The sequence below is a fragment of the Geotrypetes seraphini genome, chromosome 3, assembly GCF_902459505.1.
Source record: "Geotrypetes seraphini chromosome 3, aGeoSer1.1, whole genome shotgun sequence".
Lineage (NCBI taxonomy): Eukaryota > Metazoa > Chordata > Amphibia > Gymnophiona > Dermophiidae > Geotrypetes > Geotrypetes seraphini.
The window spans coordinates 200,876,296-200,902,681 of NC_047086.1; the positions used below are offsets into that span (position 1 = coordinate 200,876,296).

The window sequence follows — 26,386 nt, forward strand, 5'->3', positions numbered from 1 at the left end:
CGGGAAAACCTGGAGACCACGGCTGCACAGAGCTGCTGCCACCACTACTAGGCACTTAGTGAAAACTCTGGGAGACTATGCCAGACTGAAAGGTAGCACTCTGTATTGAAAATGATGATTTCCTACCCGAAATCTGAGGAACTTGCAAAAAGCTGGATGAATGGGAATGTGAGTGTAAGCCTCTTTGAGATCCAGAGAGCCATAACCAATCATTGTGATCCAGAAGGGGATACAAAGATGCTAGAGACAGCATCCAAAATTTTTCTCCGACAAGAAATTTGCTAAGATTTCTGAAATCTAAGATAGGTCACAGATCCCCCCGTCTTCTTCAGGACAAGGAAGTAAGGGGAGTAAAACTCCGTGCTCTGCTGTTCCAGAGGAACTTCCTCAATGGAACAGAGACGAAGTAGAGCTTGAGCTTCCTGAAGAAGAAGGGTGGTCTGTAACACATTTGAAGGATACTCTCTTGTGGGAAGATCTGGTGGAACCTGAAGGAAGTGAAGAGAGTAACCTTCCCTGATAATTGTGAGGACCCAGAGATCGAATGTAATTAGTTCCCATCGATGATAAAAATGATGGAGATGACTTCCTATGGGAAGGGGGGAGGACAGAGGCAGAACGATTGAGGTTATGCTCCGTTTTAGATGGTCAAAAAGGCTAAGTAGACTTGGGCACCACAGGAGTCTGAGGTTTACGCTGCCTTTGTTGTTACTGATGTTGTTTCTTAGGAGGCGGCCTTGTATAAGGTGCTGCCTTCTGAGGATAACGCCTCTGATAAGATGGAGGAGGTCTGTAACTCTTAGCAGTGGAAGGCTTCAGCCGAACTATGGAGACAAACAATTTCTCATGCTCAGACAAGCCTTTTGAAGCTGCCTCAATCGAGTCAAACAGCTCATTAACTTGACATGGGATGTTGGCCAGTTGATCCTGCAGATTTGGATCCATATCTACGGTGCGGAGCCAGGCTAGACAGCGCATCGCCACCGAGAATGCAGTGACCCTGGAAGACATCTCAAAAGCATCATATGCAGCCTGAACCATATGCATGCAAAGCTGACCTAGTGTGGAATGCATATGCTGGAACTCTGGTAGGCGATGTTCTGGCAGATACTTGAAAAAAGTAGGTATAGCATTGATCCAATGCTTGAGATATGATGTAAAGACAAAATAGCAATTTAAAATCTGATTCGTCATCATCGAATTTTGATACAACTGACGGCCAAATTTGTCCATGGTCTTGCCCTCTTGGCCAGATTGGTTCTTTTTAAAGAAGACTCAATGAGAAGAGATTGATAGGATAGTTGAGACTTCTCAAATCCCTTACAGTGGACCATCTTATATCAAGATTCCAGTTTTGCTGGCACAGCGGGAATGGAATATGGTGTATCAAGATTCCTTTTAAAAGTTTGAGAGAGAATGCCATTCATGGGTAATTTTAATGAATCCCTAGAAGGATTAGGCATTCCCAGTTCTTCCACATACTCCTTAGAGCATTTTGAATCAAACTCCAAAGTGATGTTGAGATATTTACTCATTTGACAGAGGAACTTTGCAAAGGACACCGGATCAGAAGAGGGATGGCCCTGTTGTAGTACTGCTGAGTGCCCAGGCTGGACTGCAGGAAGCAGGGTCGAGGCAGGAGTTAATTTGGCAAGCATGTTACCAAACTCTTGATGCAGAATAACTTCCAGTATATTCTGCAAAGCCGGCACCAAGACCACTGGAGCTGGTACATTTGGTGTGGCTATGGACTCCAAATAAGACAACCTCGAGGAAGTGTTGCCCTCGATTTTGAGACACGTTTTCTGGGAAGTCTCGAAGCAACCGGGCTCGCTGTTGAATGGCCTGCGACTCCTGAGGGGTTGGCCTGGGTAGCTTACATCAGTGGTTCCCAACCCTGTCCTGGAGGACCACCAGGCCAGTCGGGTTTTCAGGCTAGCCCTAATGAATATGCATGAGAGAGATTTGCATATAATGGAAGTGAGAGGCATGCAAATCTGCACCATGCATATTCAGATATTAGGGCTAGCCTGAAAATCCGATTGGCCTGGAGGTCCTCCAGGACAGGGTTGGGAACCACTGGCTTACATGATGGAGATAAAAGGATAAACGGCCCCTCCGGAGAGGATTTAGCTGACTCCCGAGGATGAGGAATTTCCCCATCAAGGAAGGTTTTAGTGAGGTCGAGGTGGAAGCTTTGGGCCTCACAGAAGACTTCAATGGAGTCAAGGTCGAGGCCACAATCTGAGTCAAGGCTTTAATTGAAGAAAAATCCATTCCCACAAAGATTTTTTCAATCTAAACTCAACGACGTTCAAGAGCTCAATTTTGAAGTGTAGCACAGCGAGTGCACGATTCCGGACGATGGTCAGGTCCTAAACACTGTACATACCACTTGTGTGAGTCAATGATGGAGATTGCACGTCAACACCAGCTACACTTATTAAATCCTGTGACCAGCCGGGACATTGAATGAAACACGGCTGCGGTGAAATCGAAGCCCGCAGGCTGAGGCCACAGACCAGGCCCCCGTCATGACACAACCGAAAAATTAAACTTTTTATTTTTTTTACTCACGTGCAACACAGCGACTCTGTAAAGAAAAGAAGTACATGAGCTGCAGTGAAGAGAAGGCACGAGTTAAAACTAACTCTCATGCAGAGCGTCAAAACAATGGCTTCTTGGTAGAGAATGACACGGTGACAAAATTCATCACCGTTCCCGTCCCCGCGGATAACCGCGGGAAACCATCTTCATGTCATTCTTTAAGGAGAGAGGGAAGAATCAGAGTATGAATGGCCACAACCACTGACCCTCAAGCTTTGCGTTGAAGGACTGAGGTTGAAATAAACACTACAAAATTACATGGGATTATTTCCCACGGTTATCCACGGGGACGGGAACGGTGATGAATTTTGTCACCGTGTCATTCTCTACTTCTTGGCTCCACAGAAAACTTAGAACTGAGATGCTGAGGAAACTTGCACCCTATGTCAGGTGAGAAAACACTCGTGCATGCATGGAGCGGCAATCGCAAACTTTCCAAATGTTCTTCAAGAAAGTCTACTTGTGAAGCTGTCTGCATCAGGGCTCCATGGTTGATGTCACCCATATGCGAGAATATGCTGCGTGCTTGTCCTGGGATAATATTGTTTATGTTTAGAATGATTTGAACCCACTTACCCTGGAGATCATTGGATATCGAAAGTACTGTGATGTCTGGACGTTTTTTAACTAAGATGAGAACTCCATTAACTCCCATCCAGGGTTTAGTTTAGCTGCCTCTAAAGCATTTAGGTGAGTCTCTTCGAGACAAATAATGTCAGGATGTTTGGAATTTAGATATGTTAGAATCTTTTTCTTTATAACGTTGTTTAGGACCTTGACATTTAGTGATAACTTAAGGGACATGGGATAAGTGATATGTGGACGTCATTAATCCTTTGTTAAGCAAAAATAAAAAATATTGATGCTCGTTAAGTGTAAAGTCACGTAGAAACAGTGTGACTAAGAAACCGGGAATCATCATGTGTGTACTACGTGTGCAGTCACCTGTGTGAAAAAACAGGCAGTGCTACCTTACAGAATGCTAGGAAAGGGCGAATAGAATGCTAGGAATGATAAAGAAGGGGATCACGAACAGATCGGAGAAGGTTATCATGCCATTGTACCGAGCTATGGTGCACCCTCACCTGGAGTACTGCGTCCAGCACTGGTCGCCGTACATGAAGGAGGACACGGTATTACTCGAAAGGGTCCAGAGAAGAGACTAAGATAGTTAAGGGACTGGAGGAGTTGCCGTACAGCGAAAGATTAGAGAAACTGGGCCTCTTCTCCCTCGAACAGAGGAGATTGAGAGGGGACATGATCGAAACATTCAAGGTACTGAAGGGAATAGACTTGGTAGATAAGGACAGGTTATTCACCCTCTCCAAGGTAGGGAGAACAAGAGGGCACTCTCTAAAATTGAAAGGGGATAGATTCCATACGAACGTAAGGAAGTTCTATTTCACCTAGAGAGAGTGGTAGAGGACAGAAACCCTCTTCCGGAGTCTGTCATAGGGGACAACACCCTCCAGGGATTCAAGACAAAGTTGGACAGGTTCGTGCTAAATCAGGACATACGCAGGTAGGGCTGGTCTCAGTTGGGGCACTGGTCTTTGACCAGGGGGCCGCTGCATGAATGGACTGCTGGGCACGATGGACCACCCAGCAGCGGCAATTCTTATGTTCTTAACTCAAGACTCAAGGTGAACAAAGCCATGGGACCAGACAATTTGCACCCAAGAATGCTCAGAGAATTGAGCGATGTCCTGGCGAAACCGTTGGCTGAGCTATTCAATCTCTCCCTAAGTAAGGGGAAAGTTCCCCTGGACTGGAAATTAGCTAATGTCGTTCCTCTGCATAAAAAGGGTTGCAGGGCAGAGGCTGCGAATTATAGACCGGTGAGTCTCACATCAATAGTGTGCAAACTCATGGAAACACTAATTAAAAGCAAATTGGACACGATCTTGAATGAAGGGAATCTTCGGGATCCCAGTCAGCATGGATTCACCAAGGGTAGGTCCTGCCAATTCAATCTCATCAGCTTCTTTGACTGGGTAACAAGAAAGTTGGACTTGGGAGAGTCTTTGGACGTCGTGTACCTGGACTTCAGGAAAGCTTTTGACAGTGTCCCACACCGCAGGCTGCTAAGCAAGATGGAATCGATGGGGTTAGGAGAGACACTAACTGCATGGGTCAGTGATTGGCTGAGTGGCAGACTTCAGAGGGTGGTGGTTAATGGTACCCTCTCTAAAACATCGGAGGTAACCAGTGGAGTGCCGCAGGGCTCGGTCCTGGGTCCATTCCTTTTCAACATATTCATAGGGGATCTGACTCAAGGGCTTCAAGGTAAAATAACACTATTCGCCGATGACGCCAAACTATGTAATATAGTAAGTGAATGCAGTTTACAGAATTATATGGCGCAGGACCTGCTTACATTGGAAAGTTGGTCCTCAACCTGGCAGCTAGGCTTCAATGCTAAGAAATGTAAGGTCATGCACCTCGGAAGCGGAAATCCATGCAGGACGTACTTCTTGAACGGAGAAACTTTAACTAGGACTTCAGCAGAACGAGATTTAGGAGTAATCATCAGTGCAGACATGAAAACTGCCAATCAAGTGGAGAAGGCTTCATCTAAGGCAAGGCAGATATTGGGTTGTATCAATAGAAGTTTCGTCAGCCTGAAGTCATAATGCCGTTGTACAGGGCCATGGTGAGACCTCATCTGGAGTACTGTGTGCAATTCTGGAGGCCACATTACAGTAAAGATGTGCGCAGAATTGAATCGGTTCAACGGACGGCCACCAGGATGATCTCGGGGCTCAAGGGTCTCTCGTACGAAGAGAGACTGAACAAATTGCAGCTCTACACTCTTGAGGAATGTAGGAAGAGGGGAGACATGATCGAAACATTTAAGTACTTCACGGGACGTGTCGAAGTGGAAGATGATATTTTCTTTCTCAAGGGTCCCTCGGCCACAAGAGGGCACCCGCTCAAACTCAGGGGCGGAAAATTTCATGGCGACACCAGAAAGTATTTCTTCACAGAGAGAGTGGTTGATCATTGGAACAAGCTTCCAGTGCAGGTGATCGAGGCAGACAGCGTGCCAGACTTTAAGAATAAATGGGATACCCATGTGGGATCCCTACGAGGGTCAAGATAAGGAAATTGGGTTATTAGGGCATAGACAGGGGGTGGGTAAGCAGAGTGGGCAGACTTGATGGGCTGTAGCCCTTTTCTGCCGTCATCTTCTATGTTTCTATGATAACTAAGCCAACATTCCTCAAAGCATTTAACTAAGAGAATAGTACTAAAATGATACACACAACAAAACCAAACCAAAAAAGTAATCTTATTTGTAATCTTATTTGTACTCTAACTGTAATCTATTTGTTATATCACACAGTAACGTACAGTCAATTTAATATCCAATTTGCAAGTTCTTCCGGAATTAATCCAGCTACCTCTCCTCCCTTGTAACAAAAAAAAAAAAACCAAAAACCAAAACTGTTGTAACTTCACTGGAAATGTCCAATTAACTCTTTTGTAATCCGCCTTGAACTGCAAGGTATAGGCGGAATAGAAGTCCCTAATGTAATGTAATGTAATGTAAAAGTCTACACTAAGAATGATAGTTAATTCATAGCAATATTCCAATATTCATGTATAAATCCTATATTACTGTCAACAATAATTGGTTAAAACACTGTGCTGTATCATATAAGTAGATGCCTACACTCACGTATGCACAGATGAATACAGGCATGCACACTAAATTAAACTTACAATTGTGTTAGAACACATGGCAACAAATATGACATTATTGATTAAAGATTTATATTGTAATATATTGAATTACTAATGATGCCCCAATGAATGTATTATTTGCAACATTTTATATTATCTTGTGATTATATAGTTGTATCATAATTTAATCTAGTTATGCTGATGAGATAGAATTTATTATTTGGCTTAATGTGATATAATTGATAGCAATTAATATAAGGCCTGTTTTACGCTGCAGCGTGTATACTGCCCCGAAGCCCATAGATGTATACTTTTAATGTATCTTAAGGATAAAATGTAAATTAATTTTGTTGTATTTCTCACAAATGTTCTATACACTATATTACTAAATATGGTATTAAGTACAATAACCTGTAATAATTTAGGGGATTCGCCAACAACATTTAACATTTGTAAATAGCAAGAATTATCCTAGTTATACCAAACAAATCAGAAGATTAGTATGTTTAGAAAATAATAATAAGGCTTTAAAATATTTAAACAACATGAATTCATGGTCTTCAAATAGTACAATAGTATCATAATATCATAACCAACGTGCCTAAGTTATTGTTGAATACTATCTGGCAGTATCCTAAATTTAGTGTGAATATAGTAAATCAGAACTTAAACTTATAGACCAAAAACATATTAGGGAGAAGCCATTCAGAGTGCACGGTACTTAGTTATGCGATCTCTTAGAGACTTCAAAGTCGACAGTGGGACTAGTTCTTTTGTATGTCAGCCAGATTTAGCTCCATTCGGCACAAAACATCAATCAGACAATTGCTTGAAACAGTTAATGGATTCAAAAGGGCTATTATAACAGTTATTCAAAGCTGTTTACTATTAAACAGAGGCTTGTAACTGAAGTTAATGGTCCTTGAAGAGAATTGGATACATTCAGTTTCGCCACCTCTTTGCTCTGGCAGAGGTTAAGCAATCACAAATGGCAGTTTAATGTCGGAGAAGAGTGAAGATAAGGGACGTGAAGTTAATTTAAGTTTAAAACTTAGTCAGATTATAATAGCAGATTAGCAGAGGTGTAGCGCAGTGTGCTTGTATTACTCAGAGTCAAATATGGAGAGAGCAAGCATGTGATTCAGGCACTGACAGTGGAAGGAGGTTTGTTTAGATTTAAAACACTCCTCTATCTCCGCTGGCTCGATGAAATCTTTAGTCAAAGTTTCCAAGTTTACTGTAAATTTGATTGAACGCTTATCAAAATACTAAGAGTTTTACAACAATAAAATGGGGGTAAAAACAAAATTAAACACAGTTTGGCTGGATAAAACATACCAAACCGTGCTGTGAGATCTTTTAGCTGGGGGCGGTAATTAGGCAGTTTTTTCCTTGCATCGGCAGTGTGCTTGTAGAGATCATGTAAAAAGAACAGTGTTGCCTTCCAACTTAATAGGAGCCTTGATTCTTGCTGTCTACATAATTTGTTTGACTTGTTGGTGTCGCAACACTTTTACAATTATCGGGTGTGGATACTTTGTAGCAGTCGATCTTGAGGCAGGAGAGCGGTGTGCTCACTCCACTTCAAAGGCCCGACTAAAAGCGGTGTTCAGCACTCGGGGTATGAAATTCTCTACAAATTTGCAGATGTCTGTTCCCTCCTGGCCTTCAGGGACTCCTAATATATGGATGTTATTTTGCCTAGCCCGATTACTGACCTCTTCAAAGTCCTGTTCCATCATGGAGATTTTCTTTATTTGTTTTTGTTTGATGTTATCTTCAGCTAAGCTAGTCTTTGTTTCAAGAGAGGCGAGTTTGGATTTGATTTGTAAAACCTCCATGGTGATGTTGGTCAGTTTTTCATTCAGATCATCCCTAGTGTGATTCATAATATCTTTTAAAGCCCGCAGTTCTTCTAATATGTCTAAATTAGCCCCGTTGTTTACCGTTAACAGCAGCAATGTATTAGAAGGAGAACTTGGATCCTGCTTGTTTCTCTTTCTCACTTTGTTAGAAGTCATCTTTTGTAGAAATGTTTTGATGTATAGCAAGTATGTCTTTTAGTCATCCGATAGATCTGCTTTTATAGAGAAATTTAATTCGTCTAGATCCCTCTTTGTCATTCAATTAGTGCTGGCTGTGAGGAGAGCAACGGTTCAGGCAACCATTTTCTTCTCCCAACGCTCTAGAAAAAGCTGTAAATTTTAATGTTGAAATTCCAAACAGTTGCTGAAAACACACTTAACACTCTGGGGTGTTGCTATTTTTTTGCCTCACTCTGCACATCTGAATGGCTGAGGAAAAACAAAATTAAAGTTTGGATTCGCCTAATCAAAATACCTGAACCCAATAGAGATGCTGTGGCAGGACCTGAAATAAGCAGTTCATGCATAAAAACCTATGAATGAGGCAAGCTGCTTGGTGTTCGAGAGATCTACCATACAGGCAGTGAGGAGAGTGTCAGCCCCTACATTGCTAGTTGTCAGCATTTTCTGTTGGTTTAACCAATGTCAGCAAAGGCCTATGGGAAATTGATATTAAACAGATCTGACCCTGGTAATGTCAGGGCAGATAAACCTTAGGGATCCTGGTCATTGAGTCTCAGAAAAGACATTAGAAAATTATCAGTACTTAAGATTGACAAAGAGCCCTGATAGAAGGCTGGGTGGATCTATAGTTTTCACAGATGTGCTAATGTCCGATGCTTAAGGTAGAAAACAGCCCCAGCTGCATGTTCTTAGATAGATAGTTAGTGTCCATCAAGAGCCACCGTCACAGAAAGATAATGGAAATTACCAGAAATTCATATCTATGATGGACAGTGACTTTTCTCCTTCAGTTTTTCACACCTCATACATCTTCCCTTACCATAGTAACAATAGATGCTATTTTTACAAGTCTCAAACTTATAAATGTAGGATGTTAAAATCCTTAACTCTTTCTCTGGAGCCTTCTTCTCACACACACACACACACACACACACACACACACACACACACACACACACACCTCTCTGGCTTCCTCCTCTCTTGCTGAACTCTCTCTCTGCCTCTTTTCTCCTTTTCTGTCTATTCACACCTATACACCCATTACTCAGGCCTAACACACACACATTTATGCAGGTAAGCCTCTATGGGCTAGATTCACAAAACAATCCACAAAACAAAAAAATTCAAATGAGGGCGATTGGAGGCACACCCTCCTCTGACCACACAGATCGTTAGTGTGCGATCCCGACGCATGTGTAAACCATCTGTAGATGGTCTGTGCATGCGTCTAAGAGCCGCGACTTAACTTTTACTATCCCAGCGAGTCCGTGGTTTTAACCCACTTTAAACCTGCGGGTTAAAACCACGGGTTTGCAGTGCAGGGAAGGGCAGGAGAGTCGAGGCGGCAGGAGAGATTTGGGGCAGGCAGGAGACAACAGGAGATGGGGGCAAGCGATCAGGGCTGAGATGGGGCAGAGAGCAGATCAGAGATGAGACGGGGCAGCAGATCGGAGCAGTCGGAAAGGACCTCAGCGACTGGTCCTCAATAGTCGCTTATTTTGGATCGGCCAGCCCAGTCGGTGTTGCTTTTTTTATTTTAGTGAATCGCTTCCTGTCTGCATTTGCATGCCGGTATCCCTCATTTGCATGTGCGGATCAGAGGATGATCGGGACATAGGTTAGTGAATTGAGTCTGAGGGAAATCGGGTCGCAAAGGGCTCGCAAACCGATCTGTACATGATCGGTTTGCTTAGTGAATCTAGCCTTATCTCTCTATTCTGGAAAAGTCAAATATAATCCTACACATACACAGAAGCAGCTACATAATAGAATATTTTTCTGTATTTTAGTAGCAAGCATATATTTATATATATCTTTCTACTAAGAATTGCATGTCTAATATTAAGCCTATTTCTACACAATATATTTTATGCAATCACTCTTGGCTGTCATTGTCATTAATTTCATTTCCTACTGAATCTCCTCCATCCACTAGTCCCAGCACCTGACAAAAAGCACAGTTACTTACCGTAACAGGTGTTATCCAGGGACAGCAGGCAGATATTCTTGACTGATGGGTGACGGCACCGACGGAGCCCCGGTACGGACAATTTTAGAGTGATTGCACTCTAAGAACTTGGAAAGTTCTGGCATGCCGCACCGCACACGCGCGAGTGCCTTCCCGCCCGACAGAGGCGCGCGGTCCCCAGTTATGATAAGCCAGCTAAGAAGCCAACCCGGGGAGGTGGGAGGGACGCAAGAATATCTGCCTGCTGTCCCTGGATAACACCTGTTACGGTAAGTAACTGTGCTTTATCCCAGGACAAGCAGGCAGCATATTCTTGACTGATGGGTGACCTCCAAGCTAACAAAAAGAGGGATGGAGGGAAGGTTGGCCATTAGGAAAATAAATGTTGCAAAACAGACTGGCCGAAGTGTCCATCCCGTCTGGAGAATGCATCCAGACAATAATGAGATGTAAAAGTATGAACTGAGGACCAAGTAGCAGACTTGCAGATTTCCTCAATAGGAGTGGAACGGAGGAAAGCTACAGATGCTGCCATTGCTCGGACTCTATGGGCCGTGACAGAACCTTCCAGTGTCAGTCCGGTCTGAGCATAACAGAATGAAATGCACGCTGCCAGCCAATTAGACAACGTACGTTTAGAAACAGGACGTCCCAATTTATTCGGATCAAAGGACAGAAAGAGTTGGGGAACTGATCTGTGGGGTTTCGTACGCTCTAGATAGTAAGCTAGAGCCCTTTTACAATCCAAAGTATGCAGAGCTTGTTCCCCAGAATGAGAATGAGGTTTTGGAAAGAAAACAGGCAGAACAATGGATTGGTTGAGATGGAATTCAGAGACAACCTTAGGGAGAAACTTTGGATGTGTACGCAGAAACACTTTGTCATGGTGAAAGACCGTAAAAGGTGGATCTGCAACCAGTGCATGAAGCTCACTGACTCTCCTGGCAGAGGTAAGAGCAATAAGGAAAAGTACCTTCCAAGTGAGAAACTTGAAAGGAGAGGTAGCCAAAGGTTCAAATGGAGGCTTCATTAAGGCGGAAAGAACCACATTGAGATCCCAGATAACAGGAGGGGCTTTAAGAGGTGGTTTCACATTGACAAGACCCCGCATGAACCTGGACACCAGGGGATGAGCTGAGAGAAGTTTTCCATGGACCGGCTCATGAAAAGCAGCAATGGCACTGAGGTGGACTCTGATGGAAGAAGACTTAAGGCCAGAGTCAGACAAAGAAAGCAAATAATCCAACAACGTCTCCACTGCCAGGGAAGTGGGATCAAGATGATGAAGAAGACACCAGGAAGAAAATCTCGTCCACTTCTGATGGTAACATTGCAGAGTGGCTGGTTTCCTGGAGGCATCTAGAATGGAACGAACGGGCTGAGACAAAAGAGTATCATGAGAGGTCAGCCCGAGAGATACCAAGCTGTCAGGTGCAGAGACTGGAGGTTGGGATGTAGAAGGGTCTCCTGATGCTGTGTAAGCAGAGAAGGAAACAGAGGAAGAAGAAAAGGTTCCCTGAAACTGAGTTGAAGTAGAAGGGAGAACCAATGTTGCCTGGGCCACCTCGGAGCAATCAGAATCATGGTGGCTCGTTCCCTCTTGAGCTTGAACAAGGTTCTCAACACGAGAGGCAGAGGAGGGAAAGCGTACAGGAACAGATTGGACCAGTCAAGGAGAAATGCATCCGCTGCCAGACGGTGAGGAGAGTAGAGTCTGGAGCAGAATAGGGGCAGCTGGTGATTGTGAGGAGCTGCAAAGAGGTCTATCTGAGGAGTGCCCCACTGAGCGAAGATAGATTGTAGAATTACAGGATCGAGTGTCCACTCGTGAGGCTGGAGAATTCTGCTGAGCTTGTCCGCTAAGGAATTCTGTTCTCCCTGAATGTAGATAGCTTTCAGGAAGAGATGGTGATCTATGGCCCAAGTCCAGATCTTCTGGGCTTCCTGGCATAAGAGGCGAGAGCCTGTCCCCCCTTGTTTGTTGATGTAGTACATGGCCACTTGATTGTCTGTGCACAGCAGAAGGACCTGAGGAAAAAGAAGATGTTGGAAGGCCTTGAGGGCATAAAACATCGCTCTGAGTTCCAGGAAATTGATGTGATGCTTCTTTTCCTGGGCTGTCCAAAGACCTTGAGTCTGGAACTCGTTCAAATGAGCTCCCCATGCATAAGGAGAGGCATCGGTGGTGATGACTAGTTGATGAGGAGGTTGATGGAACAGAAGACCTCTGGATAGATTTGAGGATACCAACCACCATTGTAGAGACTAACAAAGAGATGATGTCACAAATATGTGTCGTGAGCAAGGATCCGTCGCTTGGGACCACTGAGTAGCAAGGGTCCATTGAGGAGTGCGCAGATGAAGACGTGCGAGGGGTGTGACATGGACTGTGGATGCCATGTGACCCAAGAGTATCATCATTTGTTTGGCCGAGATGGAATGTTGTGGAAGCACCTGCTGACATAGAGACTGAAGGTTCTGAAGACGATTGGATGGTAGGAATGCTCTCATGAGGAGTGTGTCCAGCATCGCTCCAATGAATTGAAGTCTCTGAGTGGGGATGAGATGAGACTTGGGTAGATTGATCTCGAATCCCAGTATTCGTAGAAACAGGATGGTTTGGTTGGTGGCCAGGAGAACTGCTTGAGCGGATGTGGCCTTGATTAACCAGTCGTCCAGGTAAGGGAATACCTGAAGGTGGTGAGAGCGTAGAAAAGCAGCTACCACAATAAGACATTTGGTGAACACCCTTGGAGAGGAAGCAAGACCGAAGGGCAGCACCTTGTATTGGTAATGACAATGATTGATCATGAAGCGAAGATACCGTCTTGAGGTTATATTGATCGGTATGTGAGTGTATGCCTCTTTGAGATCGAGGGAGCATAGCCAGTCGTCTTGATTGAGAAGAGGATAAAGAATGGCTAAGGAAAGCATCTTGAATTTTTCCTTTACCAGATGTTTGTTGAGATCGCGAAGATCCAGAATAGGTCTGAGATCTCCTGTTTTTTTGGGTACTAGAAAATAACGGGAGTAGAATCCCTGCCCCTTTTGATCTAGAGGAACTTCTTCTATAGCGTTCAGAAGGAGGAGGGATTGGACTTCCTGAATAAGGAGGGCAGATTGAGGACTGTTCAAAGCAGACTCTTTTGGCAGGTTTTGGGGTGGAAGAGTCTGAAAGTTGAGAAAGTAGCCGTGGCGGATGATGTTGAGGACCCATTGGTCCGAAGTGATAACTTCCCACCGGCTGAGGAACAGAGAAAGACGACCTCCTATAGGTTGAGGCAGGAGAGCAGATATAGGAGTACTGGCTATACTTTGGAGAATTAAGTCAAAAGGGCTGTGTCTTCTGCTGTGGAGGTGGCTTCACAGGCTGCTGTTGCTGCTGTTGTCTGGGAGGCTGACGTTGTTGCTGCCGCTGACGTCTGGGTTGCTGAGCTGTTGCTGGCAATGGGCGAGCTGTGAAGCGGCGTTGATAGGCTGACTGTTGTCTAAAAGGCCTTGCTGGGGGAGGCTATTTCTTATTTTTAAGCAGGGTATCCCAGCGTGTCTCATGAGCAGAGAGCTTTTGAGTAGTCGAGTCCATGGATTCCCCAAAAAGCTCATCCCCTAGGCACGGGGCGTTGGCTAACCGATCTTGATGATTAACATCAAGTTCAGATACCCTAAGCCAGGCCAGGCGACGCATTGCCACAGAAATTGCTGTCGCTCTGGATGTAAGTTCGAAGGTGTCGTAAATGGACCTAACCATGAACTTACGCAGTTGAAACAGAGACGACAAGCAATGGTGAAAGGATTGTTGTTTCCGTTGGGGAAGGTACTTCTCAAATGAAGCCATGGTGGTAAGGAGATGTTTAAGGTAGAAAGAAAAATGAAAGCATAATTAACAGCTCTATTTGCCAACATTGCATTTTGGTAGAGCCTCTTACCAAATTTATCCATGGCTTTACCCTCTCTGCCAGGAGGTACAGAAGCATATACACTGGCTCCTGAAGATTTTTTAAGGGTGGATTCGACAAGTAAAGATTCGTGTGGAAGTTGAGGTTTGTCGAACCCAGGAATGGGAATTACTTTGTATAAAGAGTCTAATTTACGTGGGGCCCCTGGAACCGTTAAGGGAGTCTCCAAATTCTTGTAGAAAGTCTCCCTCAAGATGTCGTGAAGAGGGAGCTTCAAAAATTCCTTTGGAGGTTGGTCAAAGTCAAGGGCATCCAAAAAAGCTTTAGACTTTTTGGACTCAGCCTCCAAAGGAATAGACAAAGAGTCACACATATCTTTCAAAAAACTCGAGAAAGATGAAGTGTCATGCCTAGAGGATGGGTCAGGTACAGCAGAATCATCCTCATCTGAGGAACATTCACCTTCAGAGAGAAAGGGTTCTTCTGAATCTCCCCACAGATCAGGATCCCTGACATGGGAAGAACGGTCCCGAGACTCTGGAGTAGATGGTTCTACATGTCGGGTTTTGCGCACCGACTTACCCGATCTCATCGATACCGAGCCAGGCGATATAATCGGTGGCACCGGTGCCGAAGTCTGCACCGACTGATGTTGAGCTCTCGGCTCCGGTGCGAGGACTGGCATAGATACCGATGAGGTCGAGTGAAGCGGTACCGAAGGAGTGGATACAGACAGCACAGGTTGTTCCACTACCGGCACCGGCTCAGTGCGGACCGGCACCGGAAGGTTCGGTGCCATGATAGCTGGAAGGAGCTGTTGTAATTGCTCCTTGAGCTGCACCTGGAGAATGGCCGCAATACGGTCATCGAGGGATGGCACCGGTACCGCCTTTTTCTTCTGCGGTACCTGCGGTGCCGCTCGACGCCCCGGAGATGAGGAGCCCGATGTCGAGGGACTCACCTCGATAGGGGCGGAGCGCTTTCGCTGGCGCCTCACAGTCGGCAGGATTGGACTCACTGCACTCGAGACCGGAGGACGCTCCAGCGGGGAAGGCTTCTTAGCCGGCTTACCTGAATGCTGGGACGCCGGTGCAGTGTTGCGCGGCGTCGAAGAAGAGGGTGCCGACTGAACTGGTGCCGAAGCCGGAGTCGATGGAACGGGATCGGACATTTCGGCACCGAACAGTAATCGCTGTTGTATTTGGCGATTTTTTAAGGTTCGTTTTTTAAGTGTGGCACAGCGGGTGCAGGTGGAAGCCTGATGCTCAGGACCCAAACACTGTAAGCACCAGTTGTGTGGGTCCGTGAGAGATATAGGCCGAGCACACCGCTGGCACTTTTTAAACCCTGGCTGAGGGGGCATGAACGTAAAAACGGCTTCAGCCAAATCGAAGGCCAAGGCCTCGATGGTGGCAGAAGGCCCCGCAGGGGAAAAGCCAAATTTGACTAAAAAAAGAAAAGTTTTTGTTTTTTTTTTTTACAAAAATTAAAGAAAAAGGAAACAGGCAAAAAGCCAAAAAAGTTTACGCGAGCGGGAAGGCAAGTCAAAAAATTTTCAACAGCCGTTGAAAAAACGCGTCTTCTTAGCTCCGCAGAAACTAAGAAACTGGGGACCGCGCGCCTCTGTCGGGCGGGAAGGCACTCGCGCGTGCGCGGTGCGGCATGCCAGAACTTTCCAAGTTCTTAGAGTGCAATCACTCTAAAATTGTCCGTACCGGGGCTCCGTCGGTGCCGTCACCCATCAGTCAAGAATATGCTGCCTGCTTGTCCTGGGATAAATGATGAACCCAGGACCTCTGGTGGATTGCAGGTCCACAACCTTACATTTTGGGGACTCGTCTAGTTGTGTGCCCAAAACCTTACAGAGCACCCACAGACATGCTGAACCAACATTAGTGAGGTCTTACCTCTAGCTATTTCTTGGAGCTCCTGCAGCTGTTTGCAGCCCGTGATACATACCCAAAGGGGCATGACCAAAGGGGCAAGTTCTGCCTTTGGGACCAACTAAGTGAGGAGTGTGCCATTCTGCTTCTTTCATAAGGGTAAAAGCAAAGGAGGGAAGACTGAGGTTGGGAAACTTGAAGTTGTTTTGGGACCTATGGATCATCATATTAAAACAACTTATGGCAACAAGTGAGACTACATACATGAGTACTGTTATCCGACAGTGATTCTCTCTTAAGGGAATAAAACTCCTCCACTGCAACCTGCTGAACTTAGAGAAAATGTCACAATCTCTTATTCGGGTGCAATAGCTTTCCCCGAGATGTCAGCCATAGGGAAATACTAATAATTTGGTTAAATTACCATCTTCATTTTCTATAAAGCTATCATCTGCCAATGACTGTTTCTGTGGGTTAAACTTCTTTAAAATAGGTTTTTTTGTATGTTATTTCTCAAATGGAGAAAGTGTTTCAAGATATTTGTCATTGATGGGTAAATTTACAGAAGAATCTCCATTTATGTGTCTGATCATGAGAGTAGGATCAATGCAGTAGAACATATGGTTAGAGAGGTTGATTCACAGGTTAATGCTGTCAATCAGCTTTTGTTTCTGCAGCTAAAAACAGTTTGCCAATCCATCTACATTTGGAGTGATTGGAAAATGCTTCAAGAGAACAGAATTTGTTTAAACACTTTTCTGCTATTCATTTGTCTTCTTTGCAGCTTTTCCAAATGTATATGAAAGATATATTGCAACTCCCCACTGATTCAATTAGTATTAGATCTATACAATTGAGGAAGGCATTTTTGCTATTGAAACCTAAAGTGTCGACATTGGGAGCAACCTTCTTCCACAAATTTCATTGTAAAAGTTTAGTCACTTCTGGAGAGAATTCTTATATATTCGAGTCTTTGCATTTAGAAAATTTCATTTTGTCAAAATCTAAGTCCAAGTAATGAATGATTAGTTTGGAAAATTTTCTTGTAGCTTTTTTTTTTTTTCTATGATAGTTTAAATAAGGGTAGTGTGATATGACTAGCCTGCCATATTTTGGGGTAATTTTCTTTAAGGTACTTTAACTTGTGGACATCCAGTAGTTTCTTCCTTGATGTGGACTAATCTTATTCAGTGTCAGAATTAAAGCAGTTCTGCAAAACGTGTGAGGTAAGATACCTCAACAGCAATACGAAAAGACATCAAATTATACGAAGCCTTTGGTTGCAATTATTGCTGATAAAATTGGTACAACCAGGTAACCAGGGACAGTTACTTTTTCAAATAAGTTGGATTACTTTGTTCCTTAAATAAATAGTAGTAAACTCGGGTTCCCTTTATCTAGTACTGTATTAAATTTTGTTTATGTATCAGAAACTATTCAGTGCAACATATACCAATAGGGGAAAACTATTTAACATTGCTGTATGTTACTGATCATTGACAAAATATTAGAGTTCATTTTATTAATTTTTTAAAAAAAAGTGTAAACAGGATAGTTCCAGAACATTACTACTAGGTTCTCTTCCATTCTCAATTTGGGAATAAAAAAAGAGCACACAGCCATCACTTTGTTGCTTACTCCCTTCAGGATAGCACTGGGGGACTTAACACATTGAGACAGACTGACTCCTATGCACACCTACATGCTCTCACAGAATTTTGTGAGCATGCTGGGCTTATCCTGATTCCTTCGATGTCGAAACCAACGCTGAATTTTCCGTGCATCCCAATCCAGCTGTTTCGATAAGCCTTCTAATCGTTTCCAATCTGGGCACTGAAAGAGATAAAAAGACTATCAGCAATTTTTTATCACAACAGTCAGAGCATAAGCCTTCCCTACACTTAACAAGATCTGTCTTCAGTCTCTATAGTCTGCCAGCCTAAGATGATAGTCACCCAGGATGTCAAGAGGCATGGAGTATATGCCAGGTTGGCACAGCATACAAGAAAATCAACTGGACTATCACAAATGAGAAAAGCAATTTCTGAAGAATTTTCTTTGATAGTATTAGATATCAGATAGGATGCTATTGTTAAATTTAAAAAAATCATCCATAAACTCATAAGGAGGAGCAATACAAAGGAGAGATTACAAGACTGGTATTTGGAGAGCCCTGCCATTGAAAAGGTTTCTTATAGGCAATGGGTGTAAATGTACCTCTGCAAGAAGGGAATTTTAATAACTCAAACCCAGGGTGGGGCAAAGATCAACATTATTACAGTGAGTTTTGACACTTATTAAAATAAAAAGTTACTGCACACAAGAATTTCTCTCAGACACCATAAACAAGTGGTTATCACTACTTTAAGTGTGGGTCACTTTGTATCCAAATGAGCTGAAAGAAAGCCAACAAATATTTTCTCACACAGGACCATGACACTATTAATATGTGTCAATGAAATCTATTCCTTCCAGCCTGCCTTCAAAATTTTTCATTGAGAGTATTCAAGAGAGTAATATTTCCAAGTGTATTTTCTTCTACTGAGAAACACCTTGTCCTTTGAGCATGCAGCTCTTCCCCCTTTCCGTCACAAGCTTGGTTACAGAAGCAGAGTACTGAACAAAAAAAATTGATGGGGGCCACCCTCGAGGTCTCCAGAGGTCACCACTACTCCCAGGTCTTGCATTGAAGAACACTTCACCAACCATCACTTGCGAGGCCAATCAACATCTGAGAGGGTAAAATGCATAAGACACCAACCAAAAATAAGTTTCTTTGTAAGCACCTTTGCTAACAAGAAAACTAAGCATAGCAAACGTACTGATCACACTTTTAGGATGTCCCATACAAGTTAATCTCAGAATCATTGTTTGTAGATAAAACCCTGAAAACACACACAAAAAAAAAAACAACCCCCAACAAACCATACTTATCCACATAGGGTAATCTACTTTTCGGTGGTGTATATACAATATCAAATGCATAAATGGAAAATTTTCCCACAATTATTATACATTTGATGGAACGTAAAAAGCAATTCCTAACTAGTGGTAGAAAAGGAAGAATAACCTAAAGGAGATGCCTTCATTAATTCAAAAGAAACTCTCCCCCAAAGTGACTAGTAAAGTCCTTCCTATGTCTAATCTGACCTAAAAGGAAGCAGGCATAGTGGATTCCCAGCACAGGAAGGACTTCAATTTATACATATGGATAGGTTGAGATTAAATGTAATAGGGTAGCACTCAACACTGCTGAAATGTGGCAAAAATCAAGCTCATTTAGTAAATGCTAAGTGACCCTCCACTCTGCAGGAAAGTATTTATGGCTGGCAGTCGACAAGGTTCGGATGGGAGGGAAGGAGGGAGGATCAGCGGGGGTTTGGCGATTTGGCTGCGTGGCGAAGGGAAGTGCGGCTGCTGGCAAACAAGGGACTAGGGCTTATTTTCAGATAGGGCTTATACTAAGACCTACCCCAAAAATCATGCTGGGCTTATTTTCGGGGAAATACGGTACGTGCATTTCTTGGGACTCTGGAAGAGATTACTTTGTACACTTCTAAAAACTAAGTTACTCATGATTTCATATTTCTGGTCTTATCTTATTATAGTGTTTTATCCCTGCTTAGATCCTCTTCTTCTATACAGCTTCTTGCTAATAATAAAAATATTAAAAAAAAAAAAAAAAAGCTTTCTGTTCCTTGACTTTATTGGGAAGTTTGGTTCTCTGCTTTCTGTTCACTTTAAGCCAGGGGTGTCCAATTTCGGTCCTCGAGGGCCACAGTCCAGTTGGATTTTCAGGATTTCCCCAATGAATATACATGAGATTTGCATGCACTGCTTTCATTGTATGCTAATAGATCTCATGCATATTCATTGGGGAAATCCTGAAAACCCGACTGGATTGCGGCCCTCGAGGACTGACATTGGACACCCCTGCTTTAAGCCATATTTCCTCTTGGATTCCTTCTCTTAGGAAAAAGTACTGCGTAAGAAAATTGTGTAACTATTTTTAAATCCTGTGTATTCTACCCTACTCAAAAATAAGCCCTAGTCCCTGGTTTTGCTGGCAGCAGCGCTTCCCCCGCCACACAGCCGAACCGCCAAACCCCCGTTGATCCTCCATCCTTCCCTCCCATCTGAACCCCGCCGACCGCTAGCCATAAATACCTTTCTGCAGAGCAGTGTCAGGCCAGCAGCACTCTAAACAGGCTGTTTCGCGGCCTTCTCATCCAGGAATTCCCTCTGCCGTGCCACTGATGTCATCAGTAACGCCGCACATAGAAGGCCTCGACGAAAAAGCCACAACGCTACTCTGCAGGAAGGTATTTATGGCTAGCAGTCGGCGGGGTTCGGATGGTAGGGAAGGATGGAGGGTCAGCAGGGGTTCAACTGTGCTCAAGGGTTCTGCTGCACAAGGGATGGGAGGGAAGGATGGAATCTGGGCAAGGGTTCTGATGCATAGGGGGATGGGAGGGTTTGAGGGATAGAAAGATGCTTCAGAGGAAAGGCATAAGGGGGTGGGTGAGGGGAGGAAAGATGTTGCACTTGTGGGGGAAGGAAAGAAGAATTGGGGTGAAGGAGAGGAAGGGAAGAGATGATCATGTACATGAAAAAATAAGCCCTATGCAAAAATAAGACCTAGTGCATTTTTTGGGCCAAAATGAATATAGACAGACACTCTTATTTTCAGGGAAACACAGTACTTCAGGAAATGACCCCTCCCTGCTAAACATTGGCACTAAGTAGTGCTGCTCGATTCAGGGGAAAACATTTGATTCAGTTTGACCTACTGAATTGATTTTTCAATTTGATTCACTGTTCCTGCCCAATTGGGCATTTTTTTTCAAACAGCCTGGTGGATTTATTTTGTAGCCTCTTCACCCACCCCACCTTTTTTGCCCTCTCTAACCCCACGCCGGTGCTGTGGTGTAAACAAAAGAAACTTCCTCTCCATTAGGTCCTAGCTTATGCTCACTGCCTAACACCAGTTCTGGCAGGATATAAATTTCAGATATGACATATTGTAATCACAAAATAGAAAATAAAATTATTTTTTCTACCTTTTGTTCTCTGGTCATTTTATTATTCAAATCATGTTGGTCCCAGGCTCTGGTTTCTGTTTGTTTTCTGTTAACTTGATCACCAGGGTCTCCTGCCCATTTGACGTTTTTTATTTTTTTGGGTTTTTTTTTTGGGGGGGGGGTTCCCTTTCTCCATGCTCACCTCCATCTTCCATCTTTGTACCTTTCCTTCCACTGCCATATCCAATATTTCTGTTTCTTTCCCACTTGTCTACCATCTCTCTTTCTATCCCTGCCTTGTAAGCCCTAGGTCAAACCTCTCTATTTCCCTCCATAGAATATCTCTCTCTTCTTCCCCTCCTTTATCACATGCAACATTTCTCCCTCTACCCTCCAACACTTCTCCCTCTCTTATCTATGTGGTAGCCAAAGTGTAGGTATACTCGGTTGTGGCGTGCCAAGTTTACACTTAAATTTCAGACAGAATTCAATTTTCATTTAAAGTATTACAGTATTTCTTTGATTTTTTTGATGGTTGCTTGAGCTCCGGTTAACAGAAAGCCTACTCTATTTAGTTTATGTAATCATCATTAACAAGGGTTAATTTTGAACATACAGCTTGATATCAGTTAATATAATTAGAGCTTATGATTCATTTGCAAAAGGATTCTTTCATTTTTATAAATGAAAATGCTCTTGAAAAATTGTTGCATCAGGGGATAAATTTTATGTATGGCATCAAAAAAAATCTGCACCGAGTAAAAGTACTATTCTACAGTTAAGCGCAATTTACAGATTATGCTTACCCAAGACCTGTGACTAAATTTCGGTGTAGCTATTTGCACCAACAAAAAGGTGGCACAAAAGCTTGTGTCTAAATTTAGGCACAGGCGCCCTAATTCTGTAGTTACGCACGTAATTTAAAGGAACGCTCCCGATCGGCCCATTTCCCACCCATTTCCGTGTCCTTTGACTCAAAAATAAAATTTAGGTGCATATCCTGCACCTAAATGTATGTGTATCAGGAAACTGGGGGTGGGGAGGGGGGTGCGTGAAGGAAGGAGACTTCTGAGCAACTGAGAGGGCACCCAAGATCCTGGGTTGAGGTGTTCCAAGGGAAGGACTGCAGAATGGTTTTGCCTACTAAAGTAAAGAAAATCATCAGGTAACACAATTTCTCCTTTCTTAGCATCAGTTCACCATTCTGCACAAATGGGATGTATTGAAGCAGATCTAATGGGTGGGTACGGGGGGGGGGGGAAGAGAAGACAAGCCCCTTGAATGACAGTCCTATGAAAATCCATCCAGGCTCTGGCAAGCATGTCCATCCTGTAAAGCCTGGTGAATGAAGTAAAACCATATCAACGCCCTACAAATCTCCTCAAGGGACACCACCTGGGCCTCTTCCCAAGACATAGCTTGAGTCCTTGTAGAATGGATCTTCAGCCCCTAAGTGACATATTCCTACTGATGCAAGCAGATTAAATACCTGCCTTAATCCACCTCACAATGGAGAGCCTTCGAGGTTGAGTGACCCTTCCAAAGGTCATTAAAAACAGAACAAAATTCATTTGCCTCCTTCAGGTATTGGAAAAGAGCCCTTCGAACATCTAGTATGCGCGAGTGCCTTCCTGCCTGACATAGGGTGCGTGTCTTCTCAGTTCAGTTAGCTAGCTAAGAAGCCAACCAGGGGAGGTAGGTGGGTTGAGAGAATATTCCTGCTGTTATCCCTGCTGTCCCTGGATAACACCCGTTATGGTAAGTAACTGTGCTTTATCCCAGGACAAGCAGGCAGCATATTCTCACGTATGGGTGACCTCCAAACTAACCAGAATGGGATGGTGGGAGTGTTGATGTTTAGGAGAATAAATTTTATAATACACTTCCCCCCTTCGTATTTGCGAATTCAGTATCTACGGATTCAGTTGTTCGCGATTTTTGACCAGAAATGTTTTTTCCATTTTTCAGGCTATTTTTAGTCCTGTAAGCCCTCCCCCCTTAAGCCTTACCTGGTGGTCTAGCGGGTTTTCAGGCAGGAGCAATCTTCCCACGCTCCTGCCATGTGCAGATCGCTCACAGGAAATAGCTTGAGAAACTACGGGAGCTCATGGCAGCCATTTCCTGTGAGCGATCTGCATGGGGCAGGAGCGTGGGAAGATCGCTCCTGCCTAAAAACCTGCTAGACCACCAGGTAAGGCTTAAGGGGGTGCTACAGGGCTATAAATAGCCGGGGGAAGTGGGGGATAAGGTCAGAACCGGCCTGAATATTATTCGCAGTTTTTCCCATATTCACAGGCCGGCTCTGCCCCTAACCCCCGCAAATACAGAGGGGGAAGTGTACTGTTTGGCCAAAGTGGCCATCCCATCTGGAAAAGGAATCCAGACAGTAATGAGAAGTGAAGGTATGAACCGAGGACCAAGTGGTAGCTTTGCATATTTTCTCCACAGAAGTGGACCTAAGGAAAGCTACAGAAGCTGCCACAGCTCTAACTTTGTAGGCTGTGACTCAACCCTCCAGTTGCAGCCCAGCCTGAGCATAACAAAATGAGATGCAAGCAGCCAACCAATTGGAAATTGTCCTCTTGGAAACAGGATGCCCCAGCTTGTTTGGATCAAAGGAGACAAAAAGTTGAGTAGAAGATCTATGTGATTTAGTCCTTTGCAAATAGTAAGCGAAAGTACGCTTGCAGTCCAGTGTAGGAAGAGCTGTTTCTCCAGGATGAGAATGAGGCTTGGGAAAGAACACTGGGAAAACAATGGATTGATTGAGATAAAATTCTGTAACAACTTTGGGTAAGAATTTTGGATGAGTGCGGAGTACCACTTTATCATGATGGAATACTGTAAATGGTGGGTCCGCTACCAAAGCTTGAAGCTCACTGGCTCTGCGAGCAGACATGAGAGATATGAGGAAGACCACTTTCCAAGTGAGATATTTGAGATGAGCTGTAGACATTGGCTCAAATAGAAGCTTCATAAATTTAGCAAATACAAAATTGAGATCCCAAACGACTGGAAGTGGTTTGAGAGGTGCTTTGACACTGAAAAGTCCTTTCATAAATCTGGATACCACAGGATGAGCAGATTAAGAGGTTTTCCCTCTAATGGTTGATGAAAAGCAACAATTGCACTGAGATGGACTCTAACACAAGTGGATTTGAGGCCAGATTGAGATAAATGCAGATATATCGCATGGGGGGAGGGGATCCTATTTACATAATCCCTGTCTGTGCCATTAGCCTCCTACTGTGATCCCTCTCTGCCACAAGGAACATACACACTGGATAAAACAGATGCTGCTAATTAGGGAAGCTATAGTACCAAACACATTAAACAGAGTTCTTAAGCAAGCAATACTAGGTATCCAGTCAAAGAGCCAATCAGCAAGATTATGTCCTAGAGAGGAGTTCTGGATACCTAAGGACAGGTTCCTAAGGACTTTCAGATTCTGTTCAATCATTACACTGGTTCTCCTAGGTCACATGGCCTCTACAGTTCACGTGACTCCTTTTGTCAGCATCTGTTTTATCCAGTGTGTATGTTCCATGTGGCCGACTGATCCACAACGGGGTCTTATTCAAATGAGGGCGATCGGAGGAACACCCCCTGCCGACCACACGGATTGCTGGAGAGCAATCCTGACACATGCACAAACCATCTTCTTTGCCTGTAGATGATTTGCGCATGCGCTGGCCCTCCGTGCCTGGCAGAACTGGAAACTTTTTTTTTTAACTTTGTGAGCCTGTGGTTATAACCCACTTTAAACCCGTGGGTTAAAACCACAGGCTCGCACGGCAGGGGCGAGCAGGAGAGTCGGGGCAGAGAGCAAGGAGGCCGAGAGCAGGAGAGTCAGGCCAGAGGGCGGGGCGGCCGAGAGCAGGAGAGTCGGGCCAGAGAGTAGGGCGCAGGAGAATCGGGTCAGAGAGCACAAGTGACTGGTCCCCAGCATATCGCTTGTTTTTTGATCAGGCAGCCCAGTCTGTGTTCCTGAAATTGTTTTGTGAATTGTGTTCTTCCTACTTGGCATGCCATTCCCCCTCATTTGAAAGCACGGATCAGGAGTAAGGTTAGAGAACTGGGTCGCAAAGTGGTCGTGACACAATCGGTATCCTTAGTGAATCTAGCCCTTATAAAAGATTTGCCCTTCTCCCTAATAGGGGCCTGATGTCTGCTTGCAACCAGTACATCAGGCAGGAAATTAAAGAGGTGTGAAGTCTGTACAAAGAGGGTATTAAGCAAACACAGGAAGAACAAGGAACTGTGAAATTGGGAAGGAAAGTTGCTGCCTTTAGCGTGTTCCTCAAGAGTGATTAGGACATTCCCATGGATAGAATCATGTGTACATGTGATAAGCAATACGCCAGCGCTGACCTTTCTGCACCTTTTGGGGGGAGAAAAGTTGGCACCTTTTTGGCCTAAAATCTAGATCTAACCAAAGTTGAAAACTTCAGGCCAGTAGGTGGAATACCATGGCCTGCAAAACTCTTATAACTCTGTGTAAGCACACAATTATCTCTATACCTACACCAAACAGATGGATTCCACAGTTCACAACATGGCTTCAAGGCAATGCACAATACTGGATCCTCATTATTGTAAACATTTAGGGTGAAATTTTAAGTAAGGCAAGCAGTCGGTCCTATTGCAAGCTGACATTGCTGCAGCATCTGATGCAGTAGATCACTCACTTCTAAAATTAAACAAACTGGGCTTGCATAGAATGGTACTACAATGGTTCACGCAATTCTTGAAGAACAGAACAAATGAGGTATGGAAGGGCGGCAAGAAATCTCAACATTGGAAGGCCTATTGCGGTGTTCAGCAAGGTTCCCCACTGTCATCTACCTTGTTTAATGTCTACCTAAGAACTTTCAGTAATAGTCTTAATTTCCCTCAGGTTCACGTCCTCTCCTAAACTAAACTAAACTAAATCTTAGGTTTGTATACCGCGCCATCTCCGCAAGCGCAGAGCTCGGCACGGTTTACAGAAGTTAAGAGGAAAGGAACTACAATGAAGGGATAAAGGAGAGGGACTAAGAAGATAGAGAGGGACCGGTTGCTAGAGAACGGGAAGTAATTAGATTTTTGAGAAGAGCCAAGTTTTCAAGTGTTTGCGGAAGGATTGGAAGGAGCTTGAATTTCTGAGCGGGGGTGTGAGGTTGTTCCAGAGTTCTGTGGTTCTAAAGAGGAGGGATGTTCCAAGTTTTCCTGCGCGGGATATACCTTTTATAGAGGGGAAAGACAGTTTCAGTTTTTGTGAGGGTCTAGTGGGGTG

At 44.0% G+C, this 26,386-nt stretch overlaps 1 protein-coding gene across 5 annotated transcripts in view; it reads right to left on the bottom strand.

The window, feature by feature from the left end:
• Window positions 1-26,386, bottom strand: part of CERS5 (ceramide synthase 5) — a 245,043-nt gene that overhangs the window by 183,508 nt on the left and 35,149 nt on the right. For all 5 annotated transcript variants that reach the window (XM_033939155.1, XM_033939150.1, XM_033939151.1 and 2 more), the window contains exon 3: window positions 17,793-17,923. In XM_033939155.1, coding sequence (XP_033795046.1) covers window positions 17,793-17,923 — 131 coding nt within the window. The remainder of the gene's footprint in view (window positions 1-17,792; window positions 17,924-26,386) is intronic.